Below are 16,589 nucleotides of genomic sequence, written 5' to 3'. Positions count from 1 at the left end.
AATGTCATTGCATTTTTCAAGCAGTAATTGGTAATGTAATTTATTTCCATTCGCGTGATTTTAAGGAGAGTAATCAGTAGTGTAATTTCATTTTCAAAACTAATTTCATCATGTATGGCGTACACTTGCCCTAGCTTACATGTAAAGAATACCGCCGCACTGTTGGCCATTTACTGACGGCGCTTCCTCGTCTTCCTCTGCTCGAGCGAGGGTTTGCTCAGTGTGCCTGCCGTGTGCACTTCTGCCCTTCCTCTTACGACCTAACGGCACTTAGTGACAGTATTATATGACTGCGGTATACGCGAATTAAAACTCGTGTTTTTCTCAGCTCTTCTTTAGGTAGCTTTCACTTCTTTCCAGAGAAAAACTTCAAAGAGCAGTGGGCACGAGATGAGCAGCGCCAAGGAAGAAACAGAAAGGAGCTCGTGACGCGAGCCTTTGTGATCAGTTCAGCCATCTTGTTCTCTGTGTGCGGCCGCTGCATTTCTGTGTCTCCGCTAGCCGTGCAACAGCCACAGTTGCTACACTGACCTTTGACCTGAGGTGAGCATAACGCCTGTTTCTGCCCTTTGTCGGTATTAGAATTGTCGATTCAAGGCGTCTAGACGGCAAGGCGTTCGCTGTGGGAGGCTTCGAACCTCTTGGTGGATTTTTTTTTATTATCAGTCTAACAATGTCACTTTTGGTTCATGGTCTATGGTTTATGGGGGTTTAGCTTCCCAAAGCGACTGAGGCTATAAGGGACGCCGTAGGGAAGGGAATTTTCCCGAAATTTTGACAACCTGGGGTTCTTTAACGTGCACTGACATCCCACAGTATACGGGCCTCTAGAATTTCGCCAGCATCGAAATTTGACCGCTGTGGCTGAGATCGAACCCGCGTCCTTCGGGTCAGCCGCCTAGTGGAATAACCACTGAGCCACCTCGGCGGCGTCAAACAAAGTCCGACCATGGTTACCAGCGCTAGAACGCTTAAACTTGTAAAGAATCGTGTTTGGCCTCAACTTGTGGCAGCTCGCGGTTCGAGTTGAATATGAGACGCGCAAAGTGGGACGGCGGTTGTCTACTGGCGCGTAGAATGAGCGCCAGAGAGTCATCATGAGCCAATGAGGACTTCGGGCTTTCCATGAGAGCTTTAAGGCTATCAGCCATGCAGTTCTGTTTGCATTTTTTTGTCCTTTATGTGTTTTCTGGCTGTGATGACCAAAGAAATAGACGCGAGAGAGATTAAGGACTACAAACATGGAAGGAGCCGGACAAACTCAGCGTTCGTTTCATGTCTACTCAAGATGCGGCGTGCGAAGTCATCAACAATAACCGAAAATCTAAAAAAGCACAACAATTTTCACATAGTGCCACGGACCTGAGCTCCTCAAGGGAGAAAAATATTCTTTAATGAGCAACGCACGAAGTGAGCGCTAGTAAAACTTTATCCCGGCTTGCCGATTTGCTGTACTTTAAACATCTCTAAATTTGTGAATCAGGCGTACGCAAGGCGCGATAATCATGGAAAAACTACGCCCATCCCAGGAGTAGTTTTGTGCCAAAGAGGTCCTAATTGTAGCCCCTGCAGTCGAGGTATTGACGTTCTGAATCTGAATTTGTTGCGTTCCACCATTCGCCTGCTTTCCATTGTTGTAAACGCGTCAGCTAATTTTTTGTTTAATTCACAACAAATATTTCGCAGGTGTTGCTCGGCAGAGAACTGAGATCTTTACTCCCAACACTCCATTGTTTGCCCATCATAGGAAGGCGCTTATGGCGAAATAATGCAAGCTTTAAAAGCGCCCGCCTTGTTCCCAACCGTGTTTTCAAAACTGGTTACACAGTGGACCAACCCGTCAAAGCGGCAGCCGACGTACGCAAGGGTGTTTTAAAAGGTTTGGGTACCTAAGAAACAATGATGACTTTTACTTAGTTATATTTATTAAACAGCATAAATAATAGAACAGTTAGTTTTTGTCTAGCTGGCCTAGCAAACAACCTGAAATTATACAGGAAGCCCCTCTTTAGAAATACTTCAAGCTTACGGAAATTCGCGAGTGGGGTTGAGGTGATTCCACTGCCACTGTTGCCTCATATGGGCTATCTCCGCTCGCTCGCTTGTGTTAACATCAGCAGGTGTCAATGGAACATTGCATGTAACCTACATTCGTTTACCTGTTCTCAGTGTCATTTGTAGGGCACGGCAATTTTTCGCCGGTGACTTAAGGGCGCTGGCTCTTCAGCAAAGGTTCTTGCGGCTTTTTTACTGTCGATGGTCACTTCCAGATATCCTTGGCTGCCCCTTCAAAGCCGAGGCTGAAGACGTTCATTGCTATCCCAACTGGCATCGTCTGTTACATCACAATGGGTGAGCAAATTGAAGCTTCAGCTGTTAGTGGTTCTTACCCCTTTTTTACTTTTTTTATTTACGCAACACTGCAGACCTTCTGCTTAGGTCGAAGCAGGCAGGGCCAAATATATACCATGCAATACAAGAGCAATCAAAGGAAAAAAACTTGCCGACAGACAAAATTGAGAAATATTCGTATACAGTATCTAAAATGCACCATGAAGGGCATTCAGAAAGTCACCAGTGGCTATAATTCCCTCATTCAGGTCATCCCGGTCCGTAACCGTCCTCGGAAAAAAGAACAAAGCTTAAAAGCATTTAGTCTTTGCGAGGTATGACACTAAGCTATGATCGTGGTTCGACGCATTTTGGAAAATCCTACATAGGAAGCGGGAGAAATGCCTTGTTTGCCATGAATTAGTTCGTGAAAAAAAGATTAATGATAGTTAAGCATGACTTGCACATTTAATGATACTAGTTAATGCATGGTTATGTGATAGTTAACGTGACCTTAACTAGTACACTGATTAGTTAGTGTTAGTTAAGATACACCAGCAGTGCACAGTTCCACATGCCACTTCTTAACTGCTACTAATTACCAATTACTCATTTAGTCATTAAGTGCAATGATATAATCATGAAATCTGTTTATATCATGTTCAGATGTCTTTCGATTGCACCCGCTTAATTACCGATTGGCTATTGATTGGCATATGCCTATATAAGGCATGCATCCGAAACGCGGACAGATTTGCTAACAAGTCTTGTTCACGACAGTATGAGGAATGGTATTCCCCTTAAAATTCGCCCGCACGGACGTCACGACCATTTAGACCAATCAGAAACGCGGAAAAATTTGCTAACAGGTCTTGGTTACAACAGCATGAGCCATTAAAGGCTTTCGCCTTAAAATGAACTGAAATCAATAACAATGTCACTTCACATTTCTCTCCTGTAGCAGATGCAGGATCGAGCGTCTACCTCATCACGGCCAACTCGCAGGATCAATCCCAATTTTTTAGTAAGTATGGAGGACTTACGCTGAAGCTAAGATAAACTTAAAGCCCTTTAGTCGTCACCGCTTAGAAAGCTCTTGTTACGGGAGGTATTGAAGTCTCTATGATAATTATAAGCACGCAAATCATCTGGACACCGCTTTCACATTACCTTTGACATGTTCGTCTTCATGCGTTGGGCCCAAATGATTGTCGCAAATGTCATGCAAGCGTTGCAGTGACAGACTGAATGGCGAGGGGAGCAATATACTGCCAGGAATAAAGCTCACCTTAAGCCTGATGTTCGCGAAACACACTGCTGTCGTTGCATTCATGGGGCACTGGGTGCTACTTTAAGCTGCATTATGCAGCTTTTTGCCCAGTGTCTCCTTTTTCCACTGTAATGTGTGTGGAGAAGTAAACTTTCAACTTTCAACTCAGGTCTCTAGCTTCCATGCCGCCTTCTTATTTTTCCAGTTAAATCAGGGTCGCTGCCGTTTGAAGGCAGCGCAGGCAGCACTGATTCATTTACGCTGCGCATTAAAAATGAGAAATTAATTCACGGCTGTAGTTAGCTGCGCGCTGTTGTACGAAAATAACGCTCTTGTAGACGCATCTGTACCATTCCTCATGTGGATTACGCCTTTCTTAATCAAAGTGCTATAAATAGTATCGCGCTCAAGGCACTCATGCTGCTTTTCTTGCCTTTCTTGCCTTTCTTGCAGGCTCCAAAACAGAGTAAGTTTTTCCCAAAACCTTTGTGTATTAGCAGCTGGAAATCATCTACTGTTTCTGGAAAGTGTTAAAAATAGTCTTTTATTATAATTATTGAGAACATATTATAGTGCCGCAACGGTCATGATAATCTCCCTGTTCTGGCCCAAATGGTCTGCTGGATGGTAATTCCTCAGAGCCCGTGGGACGTTTTGAAGTCGTATTATCAGCTATGTAAATGACTGCACCCACGCGCTTCTCTCTGGAACTAGGCGCCAAAACACCATCCGCTGATTAAGGCACTTGGTTTCCGCAATTTTTTCTTCAAGAGGTGCAAGCTAGAACTCGAGTGCTGCTGTCTCCGCGCTGCTTCGCTTATGTATAGACGGCATGAAATACATAAATAAGGATTTACTGCGTATCAGCGATAGACATTGGTTGTGTGCCAGTGAACGCTTGTTTTACTGTGTTGTACAAGACGTCAGCGACAAATTATAAAGCGTGAACACTTGGAGCTGAGGGTGCTTAGCTGGTTTAAGACTTTGTTAAGTCTTAGGAACACAATACATTTATACCTACTAAAATGTGCCATCTCTAGAAAAGCCACATAAAGCAGCAGCTGAAAAGGTCTTATTCTGCTGCGGTCCAGTTCACGAAGCTGTTTTACTCATACGAACGGTGATTGGAATTTGGTTGCCTGGCTATTCGGCTCGCGTAGGTGTGGAACAACCCAATTGTCACTGGCTGTGGAACAAGGTGTGGAACAACCTAAGTGCACATCAAAGCCGAATTGACACACTGCGCAGAAAGTGCTGCCAAAGAGACCATGATTAGCTGCCGTCGTGCTACCTACCACAAACCGGTGCAGTTCGAATAAACTCACTGATTCCGCCAAAACTGTTGATGGCTTCCAGCGGAATTATCTTTTATAATCCTTCAATTCATCTTTACTCGCAGCTTTCCGTCTCGCAAAACACTGTGCTTCTCGTTGCACATTCTCATCTTAACCGCGGTCCAATGTTAGGCTCTTTTTTTTACTTAAGGAAGAATGAGTGAAACGCGACATAATTTCTTAATCAATGCTTTCTTTTTCTTATGAGTGTCAAAATATGTAATAGAAATGTTTTGTACCGTTCTTGTATCACGCTGAACAGTTATGAAGCGCCAAGGTGAAGAGGAACAAAGCAAAATTTTGCGGCAAAAAAGATTTCGAAATGTATAATTTTGCCGCAGCCCTTGGGCGCATTATGTCAGTGCACGGGCACAATGAGAGGCCCTTCTCAAATCAAGATGCTGCAATGTCTTGAAGTGAATGCACTCGAAGTTGGTTTCATGGGCATTGCACAGCCTTTCTGAGCCTATCGGCATAAAAAACACTGTATATACGGATAGAACCCGGAACTGTTTTGGACCATGACCTGCTACCGACAATGATCGGACACAAGTCAGGAACGCAGCGGCTAATGCCCCTCAAAGGAGGCCGTGCAGGGAATGGCTTCGACCGATTGTCATGACGCCCCGGATAATGCCATTTCTAGAAGGAATTTATTAAGGCGAAAGCCTTTAATGCCTCATGCTGTCGTTAGCAGACGCGTCGGCAGGAGTGTCGACAGACGCGTCGGCAGGATTGTCGACAGACGCGTCGGCAGCCGTGTCGACAGACGCGTCGGCAGTAGTGTCGACAGACGCGTCGGCACATTCGTCCGCCTTTCGGTGTCACTGCTTAAAAGGCTCAAGGTTTCAGCATGAATAAAGGCTCATCTAGTGAATGCATGGGCTTCATAAATAAAATAAAAGGAGTCAAGAAAAGTCAAGAAAAGGAAAATAAATAAAAATAAGAAACTAAACAAATATAAAAAATAAGATGTGAAAATAAAAATAAAAAAACAATAAAATTAAGAAAAGGAGGAAAAAATAAATAGAAAACCTGAAAAATATAAAGTAAATAAAAACAAACAGTGGCCAGGAAACACTTTCGCCTTGCAGCACTTTAGAGAGCCAAAGTGCCCCCTGAATTTATTTGCCAGACACCCGAGATTCCCCGCTAGAGGATTAAGCGCGAAGTCGTGAGGGCTGGTCGATGCAATTGATTGGAGGGCTATTTGTGATGGGTATTTGCAGCTGCGTTGTTGAGCTGTATTCGACTATGGGCATTCGGTAGCAAGGTTTTGCGCGTGGAGTGGTTACACGATTTTTTTTTAAATATCAGGTTTATTTTGCAAATTTTTTCCGTCTTAGGGTAACGGTTGCTACTCTTTCTCTTCCTCCTTGTCGTACGGACGGGCCATTTGGCTCAATTCGCAGTACATGAACGCGAACTTATGGACGTGATTTTGTATCGCACTCAAGAGAGCTCGTTCCATTGTCAGAGTGCTGTACAAACACCCGTTCACGTTCGCTCAAAGCTGAGTGGCGAGAAGGTCCTTACGAAAGGTTGTGAACTTTATTTTCCTCATATTTGGTCATGATCTTTAATATTCTGTGGTGTTCTCTTCAGGAATACCGAAGCGCTTGGCACTGCTTGACGTGCTCCAGTGAAGACGCGCCACTATGGAACCAGCACTTAGCTTTCTTACATTCAGACCATCCTAATGAGCTATAAGCAAAAACACAGAGCTTTGAAGAAAGCAATAAAATAATCACCGTTGCTCTAAACTCTAAAGAACACTGCAGTGTGGCGCTTTGCTCATGTGTAGCCGGCTGCTGAAAAAATTCCCTTTTGAGAACGCGACGGCCGAAATTTTCTTAAACTTTGCATTGAGGACGCCAAGCCGATTGAGCTGCAAGGTTTAGGAAACTATAGCCTGCAGAAGTTCCCGCTTTTCTGACCATTTTCTCGTAAGCCATGTGTCACTTCGTAATTTTTTTCTCTACTTAGAAGGCTCCAGTTGTGATAAGTTTATGTTAAGTTGCAGTGGAGAAATGATGTTTCATGCCAGCTCAATATGCAGTCAGTACGTTCATATTTTACAGTACATTGTGCATAACTTAACAAAATGTAGCGGTTTGCCTCACCTTCTCCGAGCGTACCGCACCAGGCTGTGCGTTGCGGACGAAAACGTAATTTAGACAACCCGTGCAGGGACTCGGACTACACGGGGGCAGTCGCGGGGATATTGTTCTGCCTGATCGCCGTTGGAGTGATTGGGCTGACTGTATTCCTGGTTATTCAAGAGTCGCGGAACGGTAAGATTTCTCACACAAGCATAAATTACAGACAGCACGCTGGATTGCCCTAATATGAAGCTTCGGGCGCCCACAAGGCATAGAGGCAGCAACACGGCCATTTGCACATGTATGGCTCATGATAAGCGAGAGAGTAAACTATTCCTTTCCTTTTCTCAGTTTAAAGGAGGATGCAGCGGGCTAGTGAAGTCTACAGATGCAACTATGTGGTAGTTAGATAAGTTAGTGGACCTGGTTTCAGCGTGCAGGACATTCCCTTCATACCGTTATTTTTGTTTTATTTTATGTGATACATATGACCTCAAGTCGACGTCGAGTGAGATTCTTTCATAGACGATGGTAAGAACAGCGGCCTTCTAGTCCTTAATTGCACCAGTTGGCAGAATCATCTACAAGTCCCCACTTTGAGTTGATCGACAATACGTCTGCGTAACATTGGCTTCTTAGCGCTGTTTATAGGAACAGAGCATGACGTTCGCACGCCAAAAGAACCCCTCTCGCTAAGGTTCTTCAACGGCGCAGAGCTAGAAAGTGTAACTGCGGCCGCAAGTACATCGACATACGTTTTTAGCGGGGTATTAGGAAGACAAGGGAAGAGAAAAGAGGGTCTCATTATAAGAAGGGAAGGGAAAATACGGGCTCGTGTTTAAAATAAGATGGCATCGGTAGCATAAGAGGGCTATCGCACAGCGTCCACCTTCACCGTTTGATCAGGTTGTACTACGTCCGCCGCTATGGACGAGGATGGCGCTCGTGAACACACTCAAGGTCAGGTTCAACTGCACATAAATACTCCGAAAGCAGAAGATTGGACAGCGTAGCTCAATGCTCAGAACGCGAAATTTGGAAGTCGTGGGTTCGGATTCCACCGGCGGGTTGTGATTTTTTTATTCTGTTTTGTCATTACTTATTTTCGAATATTTACCCTATCAATGCAAGAATTTTTGAAAAAATGTCCTATGCTCCTTGGTTTCTGTGGCTGTTGGCTTCCGTCATGTATGTTTTTGTGTAGTGGCTCTTGGCCATGGGACGCCGGTGGCTTATGTCCTATTATGGCTGACGGTTTCGCAGGAGAAAGCGGCAGTGAAGACTTTGAAAGCGGAATCATTGAAGGGGGCCGTGGCGGCACTACCGACGATGGGGACATGCCACACGCCGGAAAGAGCCAGAGTACGTTTCGTGCACATGACAGGCACGGTGCGCCAATCCTCAGCCACGTGGGCAGTTGTCTTAAGCCTACAACATTCGTTCGAAGTTAGCAGTCGCTCCGATAAATGCACTGGACATTGTGGGAGGAATAACTAAAACATTGCAACGGTTGGTGGAATTTAGCTGTGGTTCGCTTAGAAACTAAGAAAATGTGCGAAACACTACGCCAGCATGTTGATTAATAATTCTGAGAAATTTTTTGCTGTACCCATCCGCTTGAAAGACGACTTTCTTCAGTACACTGTGCCTTATAATCCTCAAATTCACTCATTGCTCGGAAGGAGTATAGATACAGTCACCATTGCCAGTGTTTGAGCTTTCCCTGTAGCTGTTTTCAACGCAGCTGTTCGTTTTCTCTAAATGTACCCATGTAATATGCCTTGAGAATTCCGAAGTTGTGCACTTTAGCTGTGCTTCTGTCCACGACTGCAGAAGTTAAAACACGTCTTTTATGATAATTGAAATGATAAAAAAATTTAAGCGACTCAAGGCCAAAGCAAAGGCACGCCATTTTCTTACGCGATTTGCACGTGGGTAATTCGTCGTGCCTAAAGCAATCCATGACACGTGATCTGGACTGATGAGGTGAAACTCAGTGAGTGCACTGAGCACTCTAATACCGTTGCTAGAAGAAACGAGGCTACGGCCATATATCTGGACGCTTACATTTGCGTTATGCATACAGCGGCTTGGCTCATCGGACAGCAGGTAAATTGGGAATTCAGGATCATCGGTTAAGTTAGAATAGCATGATTACTGTAGAATCTAATCGGTGCAGCCTTCAGCATCGGTAAAGGGTAGTCATTTTATCACTTAAGTATGCACTTGTGAGGTAAGCTTGAGAGCTTGCTTCCTTTTGAAGTAAGTTTTGATAAGAAAATAGGGTTTAATAACCGCCGACATTGGTTCAGGGCTTCTAGATATGTGACACTATTGATAACTTTCCTAACACGCAGCATCGGAAGGCGATCATACCCATGCCTTAATGCATTCATTTCAAGCTTGAATAGAGATCTATAATGTAAAACCGGGCGATGCTTTTTTTTTACTGTAGCATTTTTTTATGTAGCTAATGAAAATGTGTCAGGTGGACAGTATTGAAGGCAGCCCCGACTCCCCAACTTGGTGCGCGCCTGCAAAGTCTGGCGTACCACTGCATATACAGTGTTCACTTAAGACTTCACGTTACACTTGTTTAAATAGGCTTTAGGAGTTAGAAGAGCGCTTTTTTCATTAGAGTAATTTCAGCGGTATAGTGCATCAGAATGCAACGTGCTAACTAGCAGGCTGGTTAATACTGAATAGTTTACTGAATAGTTAACTTTTAACTATTACCCTTAGGCTCATTAATTATAGAGAGGCGTGTAGCCCAGAGTAATTAATATCCATATCAACCTTAATAATTTTAAAACCATGGTTACCCGCGACGTTTTGGTCAAACAAATTTTGGCTGAGTCGCGACAAAATACATGCGTTTCGAGAAGCTTATAGGCAAAGCAACCTCGCCAGTACACACAGCTTGAAAGAGCCAAAATTTTTTGCGCTACAGCGCCGAGGCAAAATGGGTTTCCGAAATTCTAAAAACTGATATGGATATTAATTAAGGCGGGCTACACTCCTCTCAATAATTAACGAGTATAACGATAATATAGTAATAGTTAAATCTAACTATTCAGTATTAGTAACTAGTCTGATATTAGCACGTCTTAGATGTAATCTCGTATACTACACCGCTGACAATGCTATGCCTCAAAAAGCGCTCTGGTAACTCACAAAACCTATTTTTCAAAATTGTATAAAGTCCTAGATGAAAAACCCTGTATATTTTCCCATCCACTAAGACTGAGGGCTTAAAGAAAGTATGAAAAATAGGATAGGGAAACAACATCCGCGTAATTTGCGACTTACGTGCATAGGATGGCAACGGTCGAGAGCGCAAGAATGCAAGCGTATTAGTATACCGAAACGAAACACCTCACGTTCCCGAAATATGAGTGCAAAGCCGAGTTGTACTTTTAAGTGAAATTCCTGTCGATGTGGCCCCCCTTCTCAGCTTTCCTGATGGTGATAATGCGGTGGTGGTGGTGACCAGGCCCGGTACGACACCTGCACGTTGCAGTCAATTACAGTTTGACAGCAGCGTAGCTGTTCGTGCTTCGCCGCCGCGCCGCCAATTGGCCAATTGCGATCACGTGATTATGCCCCGCCATGGATGGTACTCTCGCTCGAGTGGTTGACTTAGAAGAGTTCTTGCACAGCGGTTTGCCTTCGTGTTTTGTGGATTACTTTTGTTTTAAGTATCCTGTTGTTTGTATAAAACGCCCACGAAGTGGTAACTCTGGGTAGACGGGGTGGCCGGGGGGTTGCGCCTTTGAAAGCAATAACAGGAGATAACATGGTAAAGGATCATTTGCGATCCCGAGCGAGAGGGTTCTGTGCGCGCATCGCACTCGACGTGAAGACAGCGCAATTTCAAACAAGCGGCTTACCCAGACAGAGATTACAGAAGTTTACAAGAAACAAATGCTAACATGAAACAGATCATGTTTGCAATGTGTCAGCTCTGACATGTGCAAAATGAATTAATACAAGAATACACAGACAAAAATTAACAGAGTCAAAAATTGGGCTCTCTGCGGCCTGTGCGGTAGCCTTAGCAACATTTGATGTCTTTGCCGGAAGCGACGACACTTCCAGCGTAGCCAGTGGCGAGGTTCCGGACTCTTGAAGTCCCTTACCTACAGCCAATTGGGGAATTGTGCTTTCGATAGCACATTTCCTTCGCTACGAGGCTTCTCATTAAGCTGTCGCGCTGAGAACAATTACTATGGAATTACATTGAAATGTAAGGTGCTTATATGACTAAGAAAACAAGGAAACAATACAAGGCAAGGTATATATGAGGAAACGCAATGAAGAATAATTTGTTGCAGCTTGGAAAGCGGAGGCTCAACAACGAGTAAGAGCGTTGAGCTTGTGATAACTTCCATCTTTATTTGTGTTCACCGCAGCGGTAACCTAGTCGCTTGAGCATCCGTCTCGCGTGCGGGAGGTGCGGGGTTCGATCCCCAGTGCCGCCGGGTACCCACTGGTGGTACTTTACGTACGAGCTTTCCCCTGCCTGGTACTCGGCTTCATTAGTGTGAGATGTTCGGGAAACGGGTCTTGCACAAGGGATGAACTCTCTGTAGGATTCGGCCTCTGTCTAAGGTGCCAGCGAGCATACTGGATTCTCAGTCAGTTCAAAACGACAAACTCACCTCAGTCAATTCATCGTATTTTGGGAAGAGCGTTCTTCTAGGCGACCATTTTTCTTGGCTTAGGCGCAAAACTTCTGCACCCTAAGGATTTCCCTGGCGCTATACTTGCCGAACTGTTTCTTTTGCTGCCAAGACGCAGCCCTCTCTGTCTGCTCCACCCTCTACAAGTAGACGGGGGTGGGTTTGTTTAGTCGGCCATCCCATCATGGCTTTAAATCAGTGAACTCACGCGCAAGAGACCTTGGTACCGTGTCACTAAGCCCCAATAGCGTCCAGCTGGCGCCAGGCGGCATGGATGGAAGAAAAGGGGAAAAAAAACAGGAAACGTGAACACATTGTTTCCAACGCGTCACAAATCAAAGCGAACCTATTTACAAAACGTCTTAACACAGTTCTCGTGTGAACGCAGCATGACAGCCGTGAAACACGGTCACCTGCTTCCGAGAACAGTAACTTGCGAGCCAGTTCAGATCGCTTACTTCTGTGGTAGCAGGCAGCGTCATCTGCGTTGTTATTATCGAAGCAAGAAGGGTAGGTTGCATAAGACTCAATCTGTTTTCCGCGTTCTGAGTGCACGCCTGGAGAAACTGAAAGCTACAGGTTACGAAGCTGTCGATGGGCACTTTGAAGCCGTTTGGAAAAACAGGAGAGCCACTCGTTACTTCATGTGCAAAAGCAATCATCATGGCGGCTGCAGAGAAGACAAGGTGCATTTTTTTTCCCGCATGGTAAACGATGTGTTCGCCGCGATGGGCTATCTGTGGCAACAATAGCTGTATGTTGCCACTCGTGCCGCCAGCTGGTGGCGATACTATCAGAGTTCTAGGGACTTCACATCGTCAACCATTGCCATCGCTAGGCCGTCAGTAGAAGCGTAAGAAACTGAGTTCTCATGTCGGCTAAAATAAAATAACTTCGTTACGAGAGTACAAACGCCACCGGTTTTCTCGAGGTTATGGGAGATGATCCGCAACCCAAATGGCTTCTCGCAGTCTCTTTTTCGACGGCTTGTCGGGCTTAGCTTGTCTTCGTACTTGGTGCTGTCTTCTTTTTGCATCTCGCAGAAGGGACATTTCCGCTACATAAAAAACTACCGATTATAATGGTATGCTACGTGAAGACGCTGATTGTGTTAACCTATTTTTTTACTCACCGCAAATTATCACTAATAAGATGGGCACTGCCCTCACATAAAATAGCACCGACAAATTGCAAAATATAAATCTTCTGCAGCATTCCCACGATCTCCCCCCCCTCCCCAGGCCCACTACGGCGCTTCTTTCGAGCGCTCGAGCGGCTTCGCAATGTTTAACGTATTATATGCTGCAAACAAATTGATGTGAATGGATGAGTGAGATTAAAAACTGCAGCTGGAATTTTCACACTTAAGTTTATTATGGCTGTTGGTAAGCGCAGCGCTAAATAAAGACCTTTGTTCAGATTTTGTGGGCTTACTAATTTCTTTTAATTTATGCAACCGAGAAACCAATTCCGGTTCCTCAGATTCCTTAGTTTCCTGAGTGCGGAGCGTTTCCTGTTATTTATTTCGCCTGCCTTCACAGTCCCAACAAGCGGAACTGTAAAGCGGACAACTGCGTTCGTTACATTCGCTCGGACACCAAAGCTGGTTTTGTTTCCTTGTTCTCAGGTGGCGCGAAGCCACGCCCACCCAGCCGGACTCCACGAGGAAGGACCGTTACGACGACTAGGCGGGCACGAACTACAACAAAGAAAGTGCGCACTACAACAAAGCGAACACGCACTACAACAAAGCGAGCACGCACTACAACAAAGCGAGCGACCACTACAACAAAGCGATCGACCACTACTACAAAGCGAGCGACCACTACTGCAAAGCGGACGACCACTACTACAAGCGGCCCTCTTACCGGTATTCAGATTATCACCGAATATATCAACGCAGCGCTAAACTGGAGCTACGACCCATGCGAGGATTTCTACGGCTTTGTGTGCGACACATTCCAAGGGCCTCATCACGCCTTTTGGCAGGTGAGCTGTTTCTCAGCTAACTTTCCTTCGAAATACACGCTGTTTCTAGCCACTGCCAGCCATAAACTCTGATCGATTCGCATCTCAGCCGAGGCTGTCGCAACCAGAGAACACAGCAGCGGGTTATGTTCCTCTCACATCACCACAGCAACTAGCCCGAAAAATGCTATGTCTTGTAGCTTGTTTTGCACCTCAGCGAGATCCATTGTGGGCGCGAGCCCATATTTTTATATGCAGACACAGCATTAGAAGGTCTAACCAAAATGGTAGGACATATATACTGGATTATTGGAGAAAGCAATCACCACACGCAATATGCATCAACCGTGCAAAATGGTCCAGATAGCAGTTCCTCTGTATACGCTGCCGCAGAATGAGGCTAAGAAAAGCGTTCTTACGATTTACTTGCAACGAGATAGTTTTTACACATCACTTGGGGTATGGTGCACTTTTGCTATGACATAAAACGAACAGTGCACGCTGACTGCATCTAACTTCATCCCCGTCATTCTCTCACTACCTTTCCTAAAACCTTTCCAAATATGCGGGCTACTGTAAAATATATCATAGACATGGTGAAAGAAACTGAGTCACTCCGAAGCGTAATAACCAGAGCCTCTATATTTCTCGTGTGTTGTATGCTTAGGAGTATTTTTTTCATTTCGGTCATGTTTAGACGTACACATGTCTGTTATTCGAATTAAAACTGCAGGCAAACCTTCTGCGTTCTTGTGGAATGTAGTAGTACCGGAAGAAATGCTGAGGATGTGGCGCAGAGGTTTTTGATAACAATGAACGATTTCTTACGAATCGAAAGTTCAGTTTATCAAAGTTAATCTGCATAATGACGAAAGTTAATCGGTATGATGCCGCCCTCTATGTGATGAGCCCATCAAGGGCGCCGTATCGCAGAAGAATGCAATCCACAAATAATTTGGCGACTTCTGTTGCGGTTCCATTCGGTAGGGCTTTTGCCTCAGCGTAGCGGGTCAGGTAGTCGACCGCTATGATGCACCACTTATTTCCAGACATTGACATCGGCAAGGGCCAAGCATGTCCATGCCGATCTGCTGGAAGGGCCTTGAGCGGGGTTAAATAGGGTTCAGAAATCCTGCTGGTTGGCTGGGAAGTCCCTTTCGTAGCAGAGAATCTCGGCAGGATTTCACCTAATGTGCGACATCGGCGGGCAGTTGCGGCCAGTAATACTTGCCTTGAATGCGGCGGAGGGTGCGACAAAACCAGACATAACCAGCTGTCGGTTCGACATGTGAAACCTCTAGAACTTCTCGGAGGCTTGCAGGTAAACAAAAAGTTAAGATGTGTTGTTCGGTGCGAAGTTCTTCTTCACGAGGGCATCATTGTATGCAAAGAAAAAATCAATCCTCCTCTGAACGAGGAGGGGGCTGTAGAAACATGGCCTTCGAAGTACTCGATGAGGCCTTTTAGGTCGGGGTCCGAGCGTCGCTGCTGTGCAAAAGAGCTGGACCCGATGGATGCAGGAAGGCGTCTTCATTGACTTCCGTCGGTGGTGCATCTACAGGGGCTCATGAGAGGCAGTCGGCGTCAGAGTGTTTACTTCCGGACTTGTTAACAACGGTGTCGTCCAATTCTTGGAGGTGCAGACCCTATTGAGTGAGGTGGTTGTAATGGTCGTTCAGACTTGCAAGCCAGCACAGCACGTGGTGATTGCTGACCACCTTGAAAGGTCCTCTGTAGAGGTAGGGGAGGAACTTCGACGTAGTGCACATGACGGCAAGGCACTCCTAGTTCTCGAATAGTTGGGCAGGAAACGGTTAGTGATGCGATTGCTTTCTCTAGTCCGGAGCTTGTTTGAACGAGGAGGGCGCCAGGCCCACGCTGCTTTCGTCGGTGTGAATTTCAGTCTTGGCGTTTTCATCAAAGCACGCGAGGATTGGTGGGGACTGTAAACACTGAAGCATTTGAAGGCTTCTAATTCCAGTGCTTCCCATTAAAATAACACGTCTGCTTCTGTAAGTTGGGGGAGAGACTCGGCGATGCGCGAAAAGCTCTTACGTCTTCGGTAATACGGGCACAGTGCGAGGTATCTTCGCGCAGCTAACTTATGCTGGCGGAGGAGATGTGCGATATCAGCTGTTTTCTACGGCACCGAGCGTACTCCCTCCTTGCTAACGATGTGAAACAGAGCTCTTCATAGGCGAAGTGGCACTTCTCTGCTTTCAGGGTAGGTCCGGATTACTTGACTGCTTTGAGAACTGTTTGAAACCTTTTTAGTGCTCTTCAAACTTCAAGCCGAGGACAACACCATCTAAATATGCTCGACAAATGTGCCACTTCACGCCTGACCGCACCGTATCCATTACCCGCTGAAACATCACTGGAGTGGAACACAGATCAAATGGCATCACCTTGAACTCGAAGAGGCCATTCGAAGGGATGTGGTCGAAGGGATGAATGCCGTCTTCTCGCGATTTCTGTCGTCAACCTCAATCTGCCAGTTGCCGCTCTTGAGGTCCATCAATGAGATATACCTGATGTTGCAGAGCCGCTCGAGTGTGTCGTCGATGCGGGGAGAGGGTAGACGTCCTTCTTTCGTTAGGTTGTTCAAACAGCGGTAATCGACACAGAATTGAAGTGCGCAGTGTTTCTTCCTCCCTAGAACAGCAGGCGCCACCCAGGCGCTCTTTTATCGCTGGATGACGTCGTCGCGAAGCATCTCTTCCACTTTGTCCCGGATGGCTTCTCGTTCTCGCGGCGACACGCGGTAAGGGCTCTGGCATATAGGTAAGGCGTTCTGGTCGGTTATAACGCGATGCTTAGCAATCTGTGTTTGACGGACCTTCGGCGATGACGAGAAGCATACGCTGTAGCTTCGAACTTGATTGCTGATCTGCTCTTGCTG

At 45.7% G+C, this 16,589-nt stretch overlaps 1 protein-coding gene across 1 annotated transcript in view; it reads left to right on the top strand.

Annotated features, from left to right (window-relative positions):
- The first annotated feature begins 8,281 nt into the window (after positions 1–8,281).
- The window catches only part of LOC149339774 (uncharacterized), a 59,624-nt gene continuing 51,316 nt past the window's right edge, over positions 8,282–16,589 (top strand). Inside the window, exons 1-2 of the mRNA XM_089550993.1 lie at positions 8,282–8,399; positions 13,347–13,708. Coding sequence (XP_089407119.1) covers positions 8,282–8,399; positions 13,347–13,708 — 480 coding nt within the window. The remainder of the gene's footprint in view (positions 8,400–13,346; positions 13,709–16,589) is intronic.

This window comes from Amblyomma mixtum, chromosome 6 (assembly GCF_055824585.1).
Source record: "Amblyomma mixtum isolate Tamu chromosome 6, ASM5582458v1, whole genome shotgun sequence".
Lineage (NCBI taxonomy): Eukaryota > Metazoa > Arthropoda > Arachnida > Ixodida > Ixodidae > Amblyomma > Amblyomma mixtum.
This window is presented reverse-complemented; position numbering and strand designations above follow the sequence as displayed.